Here is a 14,085-nt window from a genome sequence, read left to right as displayed (position 1 = left end):
ATAGTTCAAGAAAGACCATGTGGATAAGCCAAAAAGCTATTAGAAGAATATTCTGTGGACAGATGAGACCCAAATAGAACTTTGGGGCTTGAATGAAAAGCATTATGTTTGGTGAAAGGCAAACCTCTGTGTTCCAGCATAAGAACCTTATCCCAACTGTGGAACATGGTGGTGGCAGTATCATGGTTTGGGCCCATTTTGCTGCCTCTGAACCAGGATGGCTTGCCATCATTGATGGAACTATGAATTCTGAACTGTATCAGTAAATTCTACAGGAAAATGTCAGGGAATCTGTCTGTAAACTGAAGCTCAAGAGAAAATGGGTCATGCAGCAAGACAATGACCCAAAACACACAAGTTGTATGACCAAAGAATGGTTAAAGCAGAATAAACTTAATATTTTGGAATGGCCAGGTCAGGGTCCCAACCTTAATCCTATAGCAATGCTGTGGAAGGACCTGAAGCGGGCATTTCGTGCAAGGAAGCCCACCAGCATCCTTGAGCTGAAGCTAAGGAGGAATGGGCTCCAATTCCTTCAAACCAAAGTACGCTGCTGATCAACAGTCACCGGAAATGTTTAGTCGTAGTTACTGCTGCCTGAGGGGCACACCAGTTACTGAAAGCAAAGGTTCGCATACTTTTGCCAGACACAAATATGTAGCTTCGGATCATTCTCCTCAATAGATCAATGAACAAGTATAACGTTTTTGACTCATTTGTTCAATTGGGTTCTACGTGCAAGTTTCAGGACTTGTGTGGAAAACAGATCACGTTTTATGAATGTCTGAATACTGAAAATTCAAAGGGGTTCACAGAGACTGAAACAGCACTGTATGCTTGCTGTTCTCTGATTTCAATGAAGGTGTGTACCTTTGTTTATACTTACTGCACAAATGATTCATCTAAACCATGTAAAAATGGTAGAAAGATTGAGGCCAGTATTGAGTAAGTTTTCCTGTTTTAATTGTATTTTAATCTTAATTTCTTTTAGCTAATAGAGATAATAGTCTGAGGTTATACATACTTAATAAGGCACATGAGATAACGATACAAGATACGGAGTTTGTTTTTCTGAAACAGAGGTTTCGGCGAGGCCACTGCTTTCTGGGCCTTGTGCTCAGCTGTGACGTGCAGGATGTGGTCATTTTCACGGAGAATGCAAAAGGTCTGATGGGGCTGTGGGTCGTGCTCCCTCTTCACCTCCAGACTTCACTGTGTCCTGGAGAAACAGTTCAGGATCTCTCTGCCCATTCAGATTACGCTGCCAAACTTCCATGCCTGTCCCGGAGGGCTGCTGGGAAACGCAATGTCTTGTGTTACTAACCTGCAGCTTCCTTTTTCTACACCCCTCCCCAAAATCTCCAGGACCAGCTTGCTGCCGACATGTATAACTTCGTTTCCAAAGAAGGTGACTATGCAAGACACTTTGTCTCGGTGAGTGTCAGCTGCCCAGGCAGAAAGCCTTGTTCCTGGGACATATATTTTACCTGCTTAATCCTTCTGCCTGTGTGCTGTTCTGTTCATCCAGTGCTAACTTTTGTTTTAAAATATGGGTTTTGTTCTCAGTTATTAGAAGCCCAAGCAGATTACCATAGAAAAGCATTAGCAGTCTTAGAAAAGGTGCTCCCTGAAATCCAGGCCCATCAAGGTAAAGTAACTCCATGCTCTGCCTCCTGCTTTGCCTGTGCCATCTCTGCACTCTTCCTCCTCCTCCTCCTCCTCCTCCTCCTACCAATTTACTTCGCCCCCTTTCCGCATGCTGTCCTTCTTGAATGAAAACACGGGAGTTTTTCTTAATGGTACACCTTCCAAAATTATCCCCTCCCTTCTGCAGTTGCATCCCTGATACCCTTCCAGTTCCCTATTAATTCACTAACAAATCACTAGGAATTCGTCTGAAGCTCTTCCAGAGCATTACCTTTCCTTGGACCAGCGAGGCACGACAGCCCATTCCTTGGTCAGTCACTGGAGCCATTCTCTCTCTCCTGGTACCTCATGCTTTTCCTCAGTCACCATATTTGGGAATATATGTCTACTCTGATCAGCATCTCTTCCCAGGGATGCAGGATTGGAGCCTCCTGCTTGCAAAAATTGTGTATTGTGCCCTGCCCTTAGAGACTGTGCACAGCTATACATGCAAATATCCTTCTAAAATATGGCTGCTGGGAGGGAGGCCCCATTGAGAGCTCACAAGTGAGGACTAATGTCCAAAATGATTTAACAGGTCCTGCAGTGAAGGGATCCAGTGTAGGAGCTATTTGACCTCGAAAAGGCCTTTCAGGTCTGTGACAGAGGAATCCCACAGTTATTTATTTAATTTTTATCCCACCTTTATTATTTTTATAAATAGCTCAAGGCGGCGAACATACCTAATCCTCCTCCTGTTTTCCCCACAACAGCAACCCTGTGAGGTGGGTTGGGCTGAGAGGGACTGGCTGGCTCAAGGTCACCCAGCCGCTTTCATGCCTGAGGCGGGACTAGAACTCGCCGCCTCCTGGCCTCTAGCCCAGCAGCTTAACCACAAAACCAAACTGGCTCTCCCAGTTATCCCAGTAATTAGCTTGTTAGCTGAGCTACATTGTCCTAAGAATGCTGAATTATTTTTTTATCTGCTTTTTCTTCGTGCTTCCCTGTAAAATACACTAAAGGCAGTTACCAACAATAAAAATGACAAAAAATATGAAATCATCTAAAAATCAAGTAAAATATCCAGTGTTTAATTGTTCACAGTAAATTAGTCATGACTGTGGCTAATTAGCCCTGAAATGACACTAATGTTCTAATTCTTAAAAAACAAAACACTTCTTTACAGGCCGCTGCATTGATGAATATAGCGTGTTTCCTAAATTAATTATGGGAGGCAGCGTAAGGAAGGAGGGAAGTCCCTCTAGACAGTGGCAGGTCCTGACCTCCTGGGATGGGACTTCGTAGTCCTTCTGGTCCGGCTGAGCTGCAACTCCCAACCTCTGACCTCACAGTTGGGGCTACAGGCCTTTGTAGTTTAGCAGAGGAACACTGGTTTTTTGGCCTTGCTGCGCACCAGTAGTGGTGGTTGTGACGCATGCAGAGCCTTGCACAAAAGCACTGACCTCAGGGCTCAAGAGCTAGTTTCTCTCAGTCACCCGCTATGTTCACGCCCAGCCTATTTACTGGGAAGGTTTAATGCAGTGCCGCACAGAGCCAGATGGCCTCCGTGGCCCCTTCCAACTCGGATTCAGAGTGTGCCATCAGGTGTTCACCATCTTTCTCTGCAGAGTGCTGAGGACAAAACAGCTCTGCCAGAGCACCATATGTCTCGGAGAGCTTTCAGACTTCTTCTTTCTAGTTCTTCCTGAATAACTAACAGTCTGCTCAGGCGCCTGTGTCGTAACGGTTTGATTTAGAGTAACAGAGAATTAAAATGCTGTTAAATGTACTTAGCAGACTGGAGAGAATTGAGATTATTTGTGTGGGCCATTTGGCAAGACTCACGTCACTCCCCGGATTGTGTTGTTGAGAAAGGATATTTATTTGCTTGTTTGTTTGTTAGTTAACTGAATATGTATAGCCGCCTGATCAATGTGCCACTCAAGGTGACATACACAATTAAAAACAGATAATAAAAGATAATACCCCAGAGAAGACTTCCAACAGTCAGAAACAGTCGAGATGGGCACACACACACACCCCAACCCAGAGCCTGGGAGAAAGACCGGGTCTTCAGAGCCTTCGGAAAGGCAGGCAGGGTTGGGGCCATCCAACATTTGGGATGCCCAGAGTGCCAGCAGCCTGATAACTGCAGTTGAAGAGGCCGTTGACCAGCCTCCTAACTGGGCAGAGTTGTCCGAATTGGCTCTTTCCCTGGAAGGACACGCCATGGGCAACTCTGATCACCAGGAAGTACTTTGCGTTCCTCTGAGAACAGCTTGCTGGCGCCCCTGTCAGATGAGGTGGTTCTTCCTGCTATAGCCAGCTCTTCTACCTGTGGCAGCCTGAGCCGCTTTTAGCATCGCTCGTCATGAAGAAGTGGAGAGAAAAACTGAGGACAGCTGACTGAAATGAAAAAATTAAATTGCCTGATAATTGATAGCATTCCTCAGTCATCATTACAGCCAACCATTATTACCTTGTTTTAGTTCCTGGTCCCGAGTCACAAGTTTTCCAGCCCCCGCGTTACACGGGTGTGAACGATGTTTCTGACGAATGACAGGTGGTGACAGACCTCCCTGGGCTGATTATCTGTCATTTGATTTTGCTCCCCAAGCGTGGTGGTGGCATTCTGGCACTCACCCAAGCAGTTCTGTTGGAAAAGCCCAGCCCTGCACAGGAGTTGGCCCTTTGGCAAAAGTGCCCGTGTGGGCTGTGGGCCCTGGCCCACCCAGCTGCATCAGCCTCTGTACAGAGCCGTCTGGGTCGACCCTCTCCCGGGCTGCATGCTTGGCACTCTGGCTTCCTCCTTGGGGTGAAATCTAAAGGGCTCCACAATCAAACGGTTCAATCTTCTTGTTCGGTGCCTAATGACCAGACCGCAGATCTCTTCCCCCACCCTCTTCTGGACGGTGGTTGCCCAGTTGTGTGGCTGACCTTTAATTCTGCTTCTCTAACTAGACAAGTGGACTGAAAAACCAGGTTTCGGGACTCCCCTGGAGGAGCACCTCAAGCGTAGTGGCCGAGAAATCGCCCTCCCCATCGAGGCCTGTGTGATGATGCTCTTGGAAACAGGCATGAAGGAGGAGGTGGGTAAGGCGTCCACGTGGGGCTCTGCTCTTTTCCTGTGTGGGGCAAGTGTAGGTGCCGGGCTGGCGAGAACCCTTGGACCTTCTGCACACATGCTGGATGAGCCGCGTCCAGTGGCAGCAGTGCCTTCCTAGTCAGGCAGCTCCCACAGGATGTGTGCCCCCATAAGCTGCCCTCTGCTCAGCCATGGCTAGGGTATTTGGCACGTTGGCTGCCACGTTAACTGAAATCCCTTGAGAGGGTTTGATGGAGGTTTGGGTGACACTCGAGCCTAGCTTGGCTGTGTTGCTCTGACCGTGCCAAGTAATTTGGAAGCAGCCTGCGTCTGTCTACTTGCCTGAGTGATTGTGGCTTTCTTCACTGCAAGCTTCTCGTGATAGGGCGTCCTCTTCTAGCAAACTATTGGCACAGGCCAGTCTTAGGGCACCTGCAGGTGCTTTCCTGATAACATCAGGCTCCCTAACTAGGAGGCCAGCGCGAGCCTTCCTGTGGTGGCAACTGCCGTCCATCATCCGGCGTCTGTCCGCCCTCACCCCGCTCCCAGCAAAAGGACGGAAAAGCTGAAGGTGATGTGGGGCCTCCTGGAAAGCTTGAGGAGCTAATAAAACCTCTGGAGGTGCAAGAGGTGGCAGCTAGCAGTGAAGTTTGCTTCAGTTTATTCCGAAATTGCTGTTTTGTTATGCTTTGTACAGCAGCTCCATGACTTTAGATTTTCCTTTTGTCTCGTGCTTAATATCTAGTCCAGTTTGTTTCCCCTTAAGGGTCATCCATTTGCCTTCTCAAAAATGGGTGTTAGAGCAGAAAACTGCGGGTTCAACATAGTGGCTTTGCATTTAGGAACTTGGCCCCCGCTTCTGCCTTGTTACTTGTCTTTTAGCCTTACCGGTTTGTCCCGTCTGGGAGACAGAGGAATGGATGCATTCCTTGTGAAGCCTGCCTTCCCACAGTAAGGGTGTGGGAAGGAGCCCACATTCAGGCTCAGATTTCAGAAAGTCTGGGGACTGCTGGCCAGTCAGGATTGCAGGGGGAACAGACTTAAGCAGCACAAGAATGAACACGTAGGGCGTATCAGTCCTTTGAGTCAGAGTTCACTTGCTAAAGTTACTGGCTTTGTTGCCGTAATTGTAGCATCCACCTGTTTGGGGGGAAGTCACTCCTATTTTGGAGCACGAGCCGAGTTCTGTTCACAGAATATTCCAGGAAGAAATAGGGAAGATGGGGACGGTTTTCACACCCCCTTTTGCCTTAATGCCCTAAGAAGGATAGAGCTGTTCCTGCTGGATCCTCCTGCGTCTCCTCTGCTTGATGAAATGGCCCTGCGATCCAGCCAGAGCCCAGGATCCCCCGGAGTGTCCCCGGAGAGTGCATGAGCTCAGTCAGACACGCTCCAGTTTCTTCCAGGACACCTTGTAGCGTTAGCACCTTGGACATGAGACCTTTTGCATGAAACGGGGAAACCACCAGTGCGGATTCTGGTGCTGAGGGATCCTGGCTAAGGGAAGGGTGTATTTCCCGTCCTCCCCAGGGCTTATTCCGCATTGCTGCTGGAGCCTCCAAGCTAAAGAAGCTGAAAGCAGCACTGGACTGCTCAGCCTCGCATCTGGATGAGTTTTACTCAGACCCTCACGCCGTGGCAGGTAGGTGGATCCCAGAAGAACAGGCAAGCTTTGCGCCAGGCCTGGAGGAACGCAGACTTGACGGGGGAGAGTTGGTGAGGGAGACCACCATGGGAGGCCACGCTTTTTTGCTGGTTTCAGAATTGACCACAACTGAGGTCCTCCCCACGGGTTGCTTTTTTGGGTCAGTTTCTGCCCCACCTGCTGAGTTGGCTCCAAAGTCAAGAGTATTTCTGCACCTCCCCTGAAGGATCAGATTGACAGTCTAGGGCTCCTCCTGGACTTGCCAGTTCTATAACCACACGTGAAATATGTGGCCTTTTATCACACGGCCCTGGGGCGGGGGGCCTTGTATCGCATTTGACCGATGAACCTGTTGCATCTCTTCTTAGAGGAGAAGAACCCGTTATCAGCTCTGCAGGGGCTGGTAGCCTCAAGGTTCGATCGTGGTCATGGATGCTGATCACAGGCAGCTCTTGCAGAGTCTCTGGAAATTGCCGCCAGCCCACAGTTGGCAGCAGAGGGGTGAATGGCCTCCCTTCTAGGTGCCCCACCTCTCCCACGCTGAAAGGTCTGGTTGGCGGCTGCCTTCGGGGTTCGATTCAGGATGGTCGAAGCCATGCATGGCTTTGGCCCCAATACGTGGAGAACCACTTTATGCAGTTACCTGCCTCTTAGATCATCCTCTTCTGCAGGTTAGGGTTAGGGTTAGGGTTGGCATGGTGTTTTTCTGTGGCAGGACTCTCTGTGGTACAAATCAATTCCTGGGGCATCCACCGGGAGGGCAAAAAAAATCAAAATGGGAACTGTGTGATCAAAGCCACCATTTTATTGACACCCCTGACAGTTTCCCCCCTCATTACAGTTTAAGAGGGGATCCAAACATGGCTTTCCATTCTGAACCTTCAGTGGTGTTTGTGGATTTTTTCATTGTATTATCTGATGTTTTCCAAAGTATTCCAAAGCAGCATTGGGATTGGGCGGCAGGTAACTTTGCCAGACAAATAATTAAATATAAATAAACATATACTGCAGACATCTTTTTATCCCCCTTAACCATATAAATACTTACTTGATTTAAAATATCTGCACCCTACCTTGAACCTCCTAGTTGGAAAGGCAGCTAACAACAAAAAAACATATTTAAAACTTAGCATTCTGCAGTTTAAAAATCAAGAGTAGGAGCCAATGATAGAATGATAACCAAATTTAAAAGATGCTTTTTAATCATTGATGTGGGCTGAAAGGTGGGGGGGATCCATTCTCAGCTGGGGACAGGTTGCCTCCCTCCATTTACTGTAAACTCAACGGTTGCTTGGATTCTGCTGCAGCCTGGTTATGGTATGTCCAGTTGCAGCACCCGAACTGGTTTGCTTTGACTCTCCCTCCTCATTTTTGCTTCAGGTGCCCTGAAGTCCTACCTGAGGGAGCTGCCAGAACCCTTGATGACCTACGCCCTGTATGAGGAGTGGACCCAGGTTGCAAAGTAAGGCTTGTTTCTCCTGGGGATCTCTGGTTTGGGCTTGTCCCAGCTCCAAAAGGCTTTGGGAAACGTGTGTCTCTTTCCTGATTTTCCCCTTGTATTTCTTTCACTGTTTTTTTTTAAGTGAACTTAAGACTTCTTTCTCAAGCCTACATTGACCAATTGGTATTTTGTTTTTCATCTACTTTCCTTATGCTTGCAGGTAGAGACTGCTGCTGCATTATTTTCCTACGAAGTGCTTAATATTTCTAAGCAATTAATGTAGGATCTTCCAGTTTTAGACCTGTCTTCTAGCAGCTTTCCATGTAAAACTATTTTACATGGACGTAAAAGTAAGCGCCTGTCCCTTTCTTACAAGGGAAGGAGGCAGCACCTGGATGGAGCTTTGTACATTTGTGTAGATTTGTCTCAAGAGAACAACATTTCATCTTTCGTAGCATTCAGGACCAGGATAAGAAATTGCAAGACCTGTGGAGGATTTGCCAGAAATTGCCAAAGCCTAACCTGGCCAACTTCAGGTAGGTGAGGCACCCAGAGGCCTTCTGAATTATCTGTCTTTCCTCCTTGATTTTAAAATGGAGAATTCTGTGGTTAGAAGCTCAAGAATGTGTTTGCTTTAATATTGTGACCTTCCTTGGGAATGTAGTGTTTTGCATTGTTTGCCACTCTGAAGTTTGCAATGCAAACTCTAGTCTAGGGAATGCAAAGGCATAGAAGTCAGACGGCAGCGACTGGCAGTAGCACTCTGAGACTTGAGGCAAGGGTTTGACCTGGAGGTACCTGATACTGTATTAGGGATGTCCTGCAGGCAGAGCAGGGGCTCTGTTACTGAGCTGCCACACAATCCCCTTTTGGCCCAAGCCCCGCTGGAATGCATAGGAATCATACAATTGTAGAGGTGGAAGGGAACCCAAGGACCACCTAGTCCTACATTCTGCTGTGTGCAGGAAAATCATTTCTTTCATTCATGAGAGCGGGCTGCCCAGCCTCTTCACAAAAACCTCCAGAGATGGAGAACTCAGAACTTCCATAGGTGGACTGTTCTGCTCTTGTACAGAACGTTGGTTGAGCAAAGTTTAATAAGGATTATTCCAGTGGATGCTCTGTTTTCCAGGGGGCTCTGAAGTCCCATGAGTAATCCCTCCCCACTATCATTTGTGTGTTCCTGTCCAAACAAGAACGGAAATCCACAACGCTTTTGTGGAATTTTCGTACCACATTTCCCTCTAGGAGAGAGAGGGAGCTAAACGTCTTGGACTTCGGATTTCTCATGACCAGTGATGCCTTTGGTTCTCCTTAGAGCCTAACACTGATTATTCCTTGCAGGTATTTAATCAAATTTCTTGCAAAACTTGCACAGTATAGTGACATTAACAAGATGACTCCTAGCAACATTGCCATTGTGCTGGGCCCAAATTTATTGTGGGCCAAAAATGAAGGGTAAGTGCTGAGTTCTACTATTTTAATTGCCAAATCATTAGAATCAGGTTAATCACCACTGCTGTTCATTCGTTTGTTGCCTTTAGCAGCTCTTCTTTAAATGGCAGCTAGGGGGCCCATTGGCCTAGGAGCCAGTCTTGAGAATTTGTCAGGTTAGATTTTTGCCTAGTCCTATAATGAAAAAAGTGCAGCACAAACTAAACCCCTGCATATGAAATCACTACCAAGTATTTCTGTCCCATTTATTTGACTTCGTGTGGGAGAGCTTAATAGCATCACAAAGGAGATTTTTATTATTCAGTCTGCAAGTACTAAGATTAATTAAGAACTTGAGCCTGCAGAGTTTCAGAATGCAGAAGAAATAGGGGTCAAAGGTAATTCTTGAAGGATTACATCCTGTCACCTGATAGCAACACAGGGGAAGGCTTTCTCCCATGCATCTCTGGAAGCCTCAGCATCTTCAGAACAGCTTCTCCTGAAAAGTTGGCAAGAGAAGAGGTGGCCAAGGCCCTCAGATGGAGTGGACTTAAACCCCTCAATTGTGCCTAGTAAACAACTGGCAGCCACATAGATGTTCCACCAGGCATCCCATGATCCCTGTATCTGACCCCAGTTAGCAGGATTGATTAGCTCTCATCAGCTTCGTTGCTTGCTGAGAACGTCTTCAAAGCCATTAGCCTTCTCTCCCCAGGTCTCTTGCAGAAATGGCAGCAGCAACTTCAGTGCACGTGGTTGCCGTTGTTGAACCCATAATCCAGCATGCTACCTGGTTCTTTCCTGAAGGTAAAAAAAAAAAGCTATTTCTTCTTAACATGTAATCCCAGTTGTTCCTTCCGAGGATAACTGGTAGGCTAGTGCTAAGAATGCTCTGGTCTTTGCTTCTGATATTCTTGCATCCTTGTAAAAGCCAGTGTAAAATACTGAAAAGAATGAGCTTGGAAGCATCTTTCGTTTTTAAATATATTTTTGTTGAACATTTAAAGAGAAAATATATAAACAAAGAAGGAAAAAGAAGAACAGATGGGGCGGGGGGAGAATCCCTTGTGAAAAAGCGATTTACTATTGATAGAAATTATAATTTTTCAGTGCATCATTAATTAATTGTAAGTATTATATCATTTTAAAAATCTGAAAATTATTTTTAAACTATTAACAGAATATAAATATCAGGAACCATAATGAGCACAATATAACTCATAAAATGAAATTGTTTTTAAACTATTAACAGAATATAAATATCAGGAAGCATAATGAGCACAATATAACTCATAAAATGAAATTGTAAATTATTATGAATTCTGTCCATGCTGCTGAAAAGAAAACTTCTTATAAACTGAAATATTAAAACTTTATGTAGAGAAAAACCCAAAATTTGGGTGTGATACAAATCCATGTATCAAGTTATAATCTAGAAATGGTTTGCAATTTGAATTAAATTCTATGTCAAATTTTCTTTTAAGATAACAAACTTATTCTAGTCATTGAATTATATTCCTACAACTTGGTGAGCCATTCTTCCTTAGGAGAGATCAGACACATCCTTCCTAATAAGAGGCATAAAGTATCCTCACACCAGTTAGCGGTTACAAGACTAATTCAGTGTACATTGTGGGAATACGTAGTTTAGTAAAAATATTGCAGATTGAAAAGGACATTCACCTTTTAAGATTTGCTTCATTCTGATATGAATATTTTCCAGAATTGTTGAGCTTTACAGCATTATCACCAGTTGTGGAAAAAGGATTCAACCTCATCTTTATATTTCCAACAATTTTTAGAAAATGAACTATCCAATATATCAGTCAGGACTGGGGTAATATACCAATTATAGAATATCTTATACCAATTTTCTCTTAAGTATAATATTCAGTGTAAATTTAATATTTTTCTTCCATTGGAATTCCCATTATTGTACATCAGTTACCATATCTAAATCCTGCATCCATTTTATCATACAATCTTTAACTTGTTTAGTTTTTGAGTCACATGAGCTTGGAAACATCTTAATGTCTCCACTCAGCTCCTGGCTCCCTCTCTGGGGGCAATCATGCTACTGAAACATTGAATTTACAGCTTTTATTACAAGTTTTGGGTGCCACTCTGACTTTTTAACTTGCAGGCTGTGTTGTATTGCATTGTCTGAATGTTTTCATCTGAAAAGGAAAATAGAAATGAGTTTACCTTAATACTTGCAAGTAGAAGCTGTAAGGTATTTTGATAGGTTTGTAAGGATATGTTGCAGTATTTAAATAATGTTCATGCCCTTTGAAACTAAATTCTTGGGCTGGAGGACTTGTTCCTCTGAACTGCTTGGAAGAAGGATCAGAGAAAATTTTGTTTCTGAATCCACAGAGCTGGATTTCAATGTGTCTGGAGCATTCGTGGGGCAGCCTGCTGTGAACTCAAATCACCTGACTGCAGGGAGTGACTGTGACTCAGGGACCCTTGAGCGGAAGAGGCCGGTCAGCATGGCTGTGATGGAAGGGGAGCTGCTGAGAAAAGAGAGGTATGGCCCCCATTTCTGACCCGCCTCCATCCTGCTGGTGGCTGAGCAGCTTATTCAGTACCACTGATTGCTATTCAACTTCTCCTAAGTTAAACGTGTATGAGGTTCTTTCCGAGATCATAAACTTGGGCTTGATCTTCACAATCAACAGTCCGTTTCTAGGGACATAAGAAATCACAGCTTCTTTGTCTAATGGAGGAAAATAGGCCAGATTAATATGACGTTGGTCCTGCTTGGCTCTTGCAGCTCCCCCTTCACACGTTGCATACTGAGTGTTGCTTGAAATCTGGCAGAAGTTGGCACAAGTTTCTAAGTTAGTTGATATTCACAAAATTCTTTTGCCCCAGAGAATGATTACCTTCATGCCTGTATATGATGGTCAAGGGGGATCTGAAGTGAGCTTCCATTCAAAGTGGTTTAAGTATAAAAAGCTATTGGTGACACTCCCTTCACTCACTAAGACTGTAAGGCAAAAACGGCCCATATTCGCTTGAGAACCAAAGTATTGTGGTGACCACTAGCTCTGTCCAAAGGTGGCATTCCAGGAAATCTGGGAAGTGTCTTAGGAGGGCACCTGCTTGAGTGAGCTGCAAAAGGCATGTGAGGGGCGTCCGTAAGGTGTCCTGCAGACAGGGATGGCTCTCTGGAAGGCCCTGTCAGGGAGCAGCTGGGCCTGCCTGCGCCATGGCAATCCAGCCCTTAGCAGTTCCTTTCCCCTCCTTACTGCAGCCTACGGAAGATCCAAAGGTAACGTACGTCCTGTTACTTCCTTCTCACTGTGTTCCACGCATGTTAGAAGCCCACGGGAGGTCCAGTGCTGCTGAAGCAGCAGCTGCAGCCTCCAGGCTCCTCTGGGAAACCGCACAGGGCCTGTGCGACAGTCCCCTGCCTGTCAGGACCCAGGGAAGGGGGCAGTCTTCACAACCAACCATTGGAGACTTCCAATTCCTGGGCAGCCTCTGATCTCACGTGGTCCCTGTTTAGAATCCATGACAATCCAATGCTTGTTTGTCATGCCAGTCACCTTCCCAACATTCTACCGTTCTACCATGTCTTTGGAACACCAAATTTTGGTCTAGAAATTTGCTGTGACCTTGGTTTGAAGAGTGGTTAGTACGTGTTGTTTAACTGTGTGCTCTGGGCTTACCCGAAATCTGTTGTGTCCTGATTTTCAATAAAAGCTACTTGGCTCTTCCTTGTCTCACAAGCAGCTAGACCAGGGATCTCAAACTCCTGGCCGATGGGCTGGGGAATACTGGGAGTTGAAATCCAGACATCTTAAAGTTGCCAAGGTTGAGAAACACCGGCCTAGAGGAAAGAGTAGGCCCGACGGGGCCTGCGTCTGCTGGCTGGCAGAGATGGCACTGCCCAGGTTCATCGCAGATGCTGAGGCCGCTGGCTCTGGGTTGAGAAGAAAGGGTCTCCTGCACTCTGGGCCCCGCATCGAGGCCCTGCCTCTGCCACTACCTGCACAGGGGTCCAGAGAGAAGCGGGGTGCCCCAGAACAGAGTTGGCAAGATCTTCCTGGGAGGTGCCCCAGGGCAGGGAAGCGACCTGTGACCAGCTCTGTTTGGAAACGCTGCCTGGAATTTCAGTGGTCCCACACTACAGGGAGGGTCCCAGGGCCTTTTCCACTGCTCCTGGCCATTCTCCACACACAAGCCCACCACTGCACGCCAGCCCCGCCTCAGCAGCAACCTCAGCAGTCACTGCACAGCTGTCAGTCAGCTAACTGGCCAAAATGAAATGCAGAGAAATAGCTGCAGGGTTTTGTCTGTGTGTGTGTGTGAGAGAGAGAGAGAGAGAGATAAATTTGTTTAATGGCATGCTGTACCCTCTTCGTTTTCCTCACTAGAGACATTTATTAATCAGGATATGCAAAGGCTTCGGTGACAATCTGAGTTTGAGGTCCCTGAGCTAGACAAACGTTGGAGACATCGTTATCCTAGTTTTCATGCTTTTGTTCCTGCACATTAACAGGGGTTGTGTGTATTCTGGGCTTTTACAAATTCAAAATACTAAACCAAGAAAATGAATAATTAAGTAGCATGTATTATGCCGGGGTGTTTACCCTGACTTGTTTTAAATCATTTTGCTGCCAGTAAATTTGGAAAAGGCAAACCAATTCTACAGGGCACCAAAGTCTGAGGCACCAGATCTCTTTTGTCCGTTTGCGCCTCCCCCGTGACTAGGACAGCAAGAAGCCGGACTTCCTGGTGTCCGGGAAGCTGGATTTCCTGTCGCTGCCGTTCTTGTGACTGCCATTATTGTTGCTGTTACCGCTGCCGAATACACACAGCCCTGCCATTAATATTTGAAGAGGT

At 46.1% G+C, this 14,085-nt stretch overlaps 1 protein-coding gene across 1 annotated transcript in view; it reads left to right on the top strand.

The window, feature by feature from the left end:
* ARHGAP17 (Rho GTPase activating protein 17) overlaps positions 1-14,085 on the top strand; it is a 74,054-nt gene that overhangs the window by 51,782 nt on the left and 8,187 nt on the right. The window contains exons 8-16 of the mRNA XM_063315021.1: positions 1,366-1,434; positions 1,567-1,648; positions 4,588-4,715; positions 6,242-6,353; positions 7,737-7,818; positions 8,253-8,333; positions 9,142-9,255; positions 9,947-10,038; positions 11,608-11,761. Coding sequence (XP_063171091.1) covers positions 1,366-1,434; positions 1,567-1,648; positions 4,588-4,715; positions 6,242-6,353; positions 7,737-7,818; positions 8,253-8,333; positions 9,142-9,255; positions 9,947-10,038; positions 11,608-11,761 — 914 coding nt within the window. The remainder of the gene's footprint in view (positions 1-1,365; positions 1,435-1,566; positions 1,649-4,587; positions 4,716-6,241; positions 6,354-7,736; positions 7,819-8,252; positions 8,334-9,141; positions 9,256-9,946; positions 10,039-11,607; positions 11,762-14,085) is intronic.

Source organism: Candoia aspera, chromosome 14 (assembly GCF_035149785.1).
Source record: "Candoia aspera isolate rCanAsp1 chromosome 14, rCanAsp1.hap2, whole genome shotgun sequence".
NCBI classification, from domain to species: Eukaryota; Metazoa; Chordata; class Lepidosauria; order Squamata; family Boidae; genus Candoia; species Candoia aspera.
The sequence above is the reverse complement of the archived record's forward strand: the minus strand, read 5'-3'. Positions and strand labels throughout refer to the sequence as shown.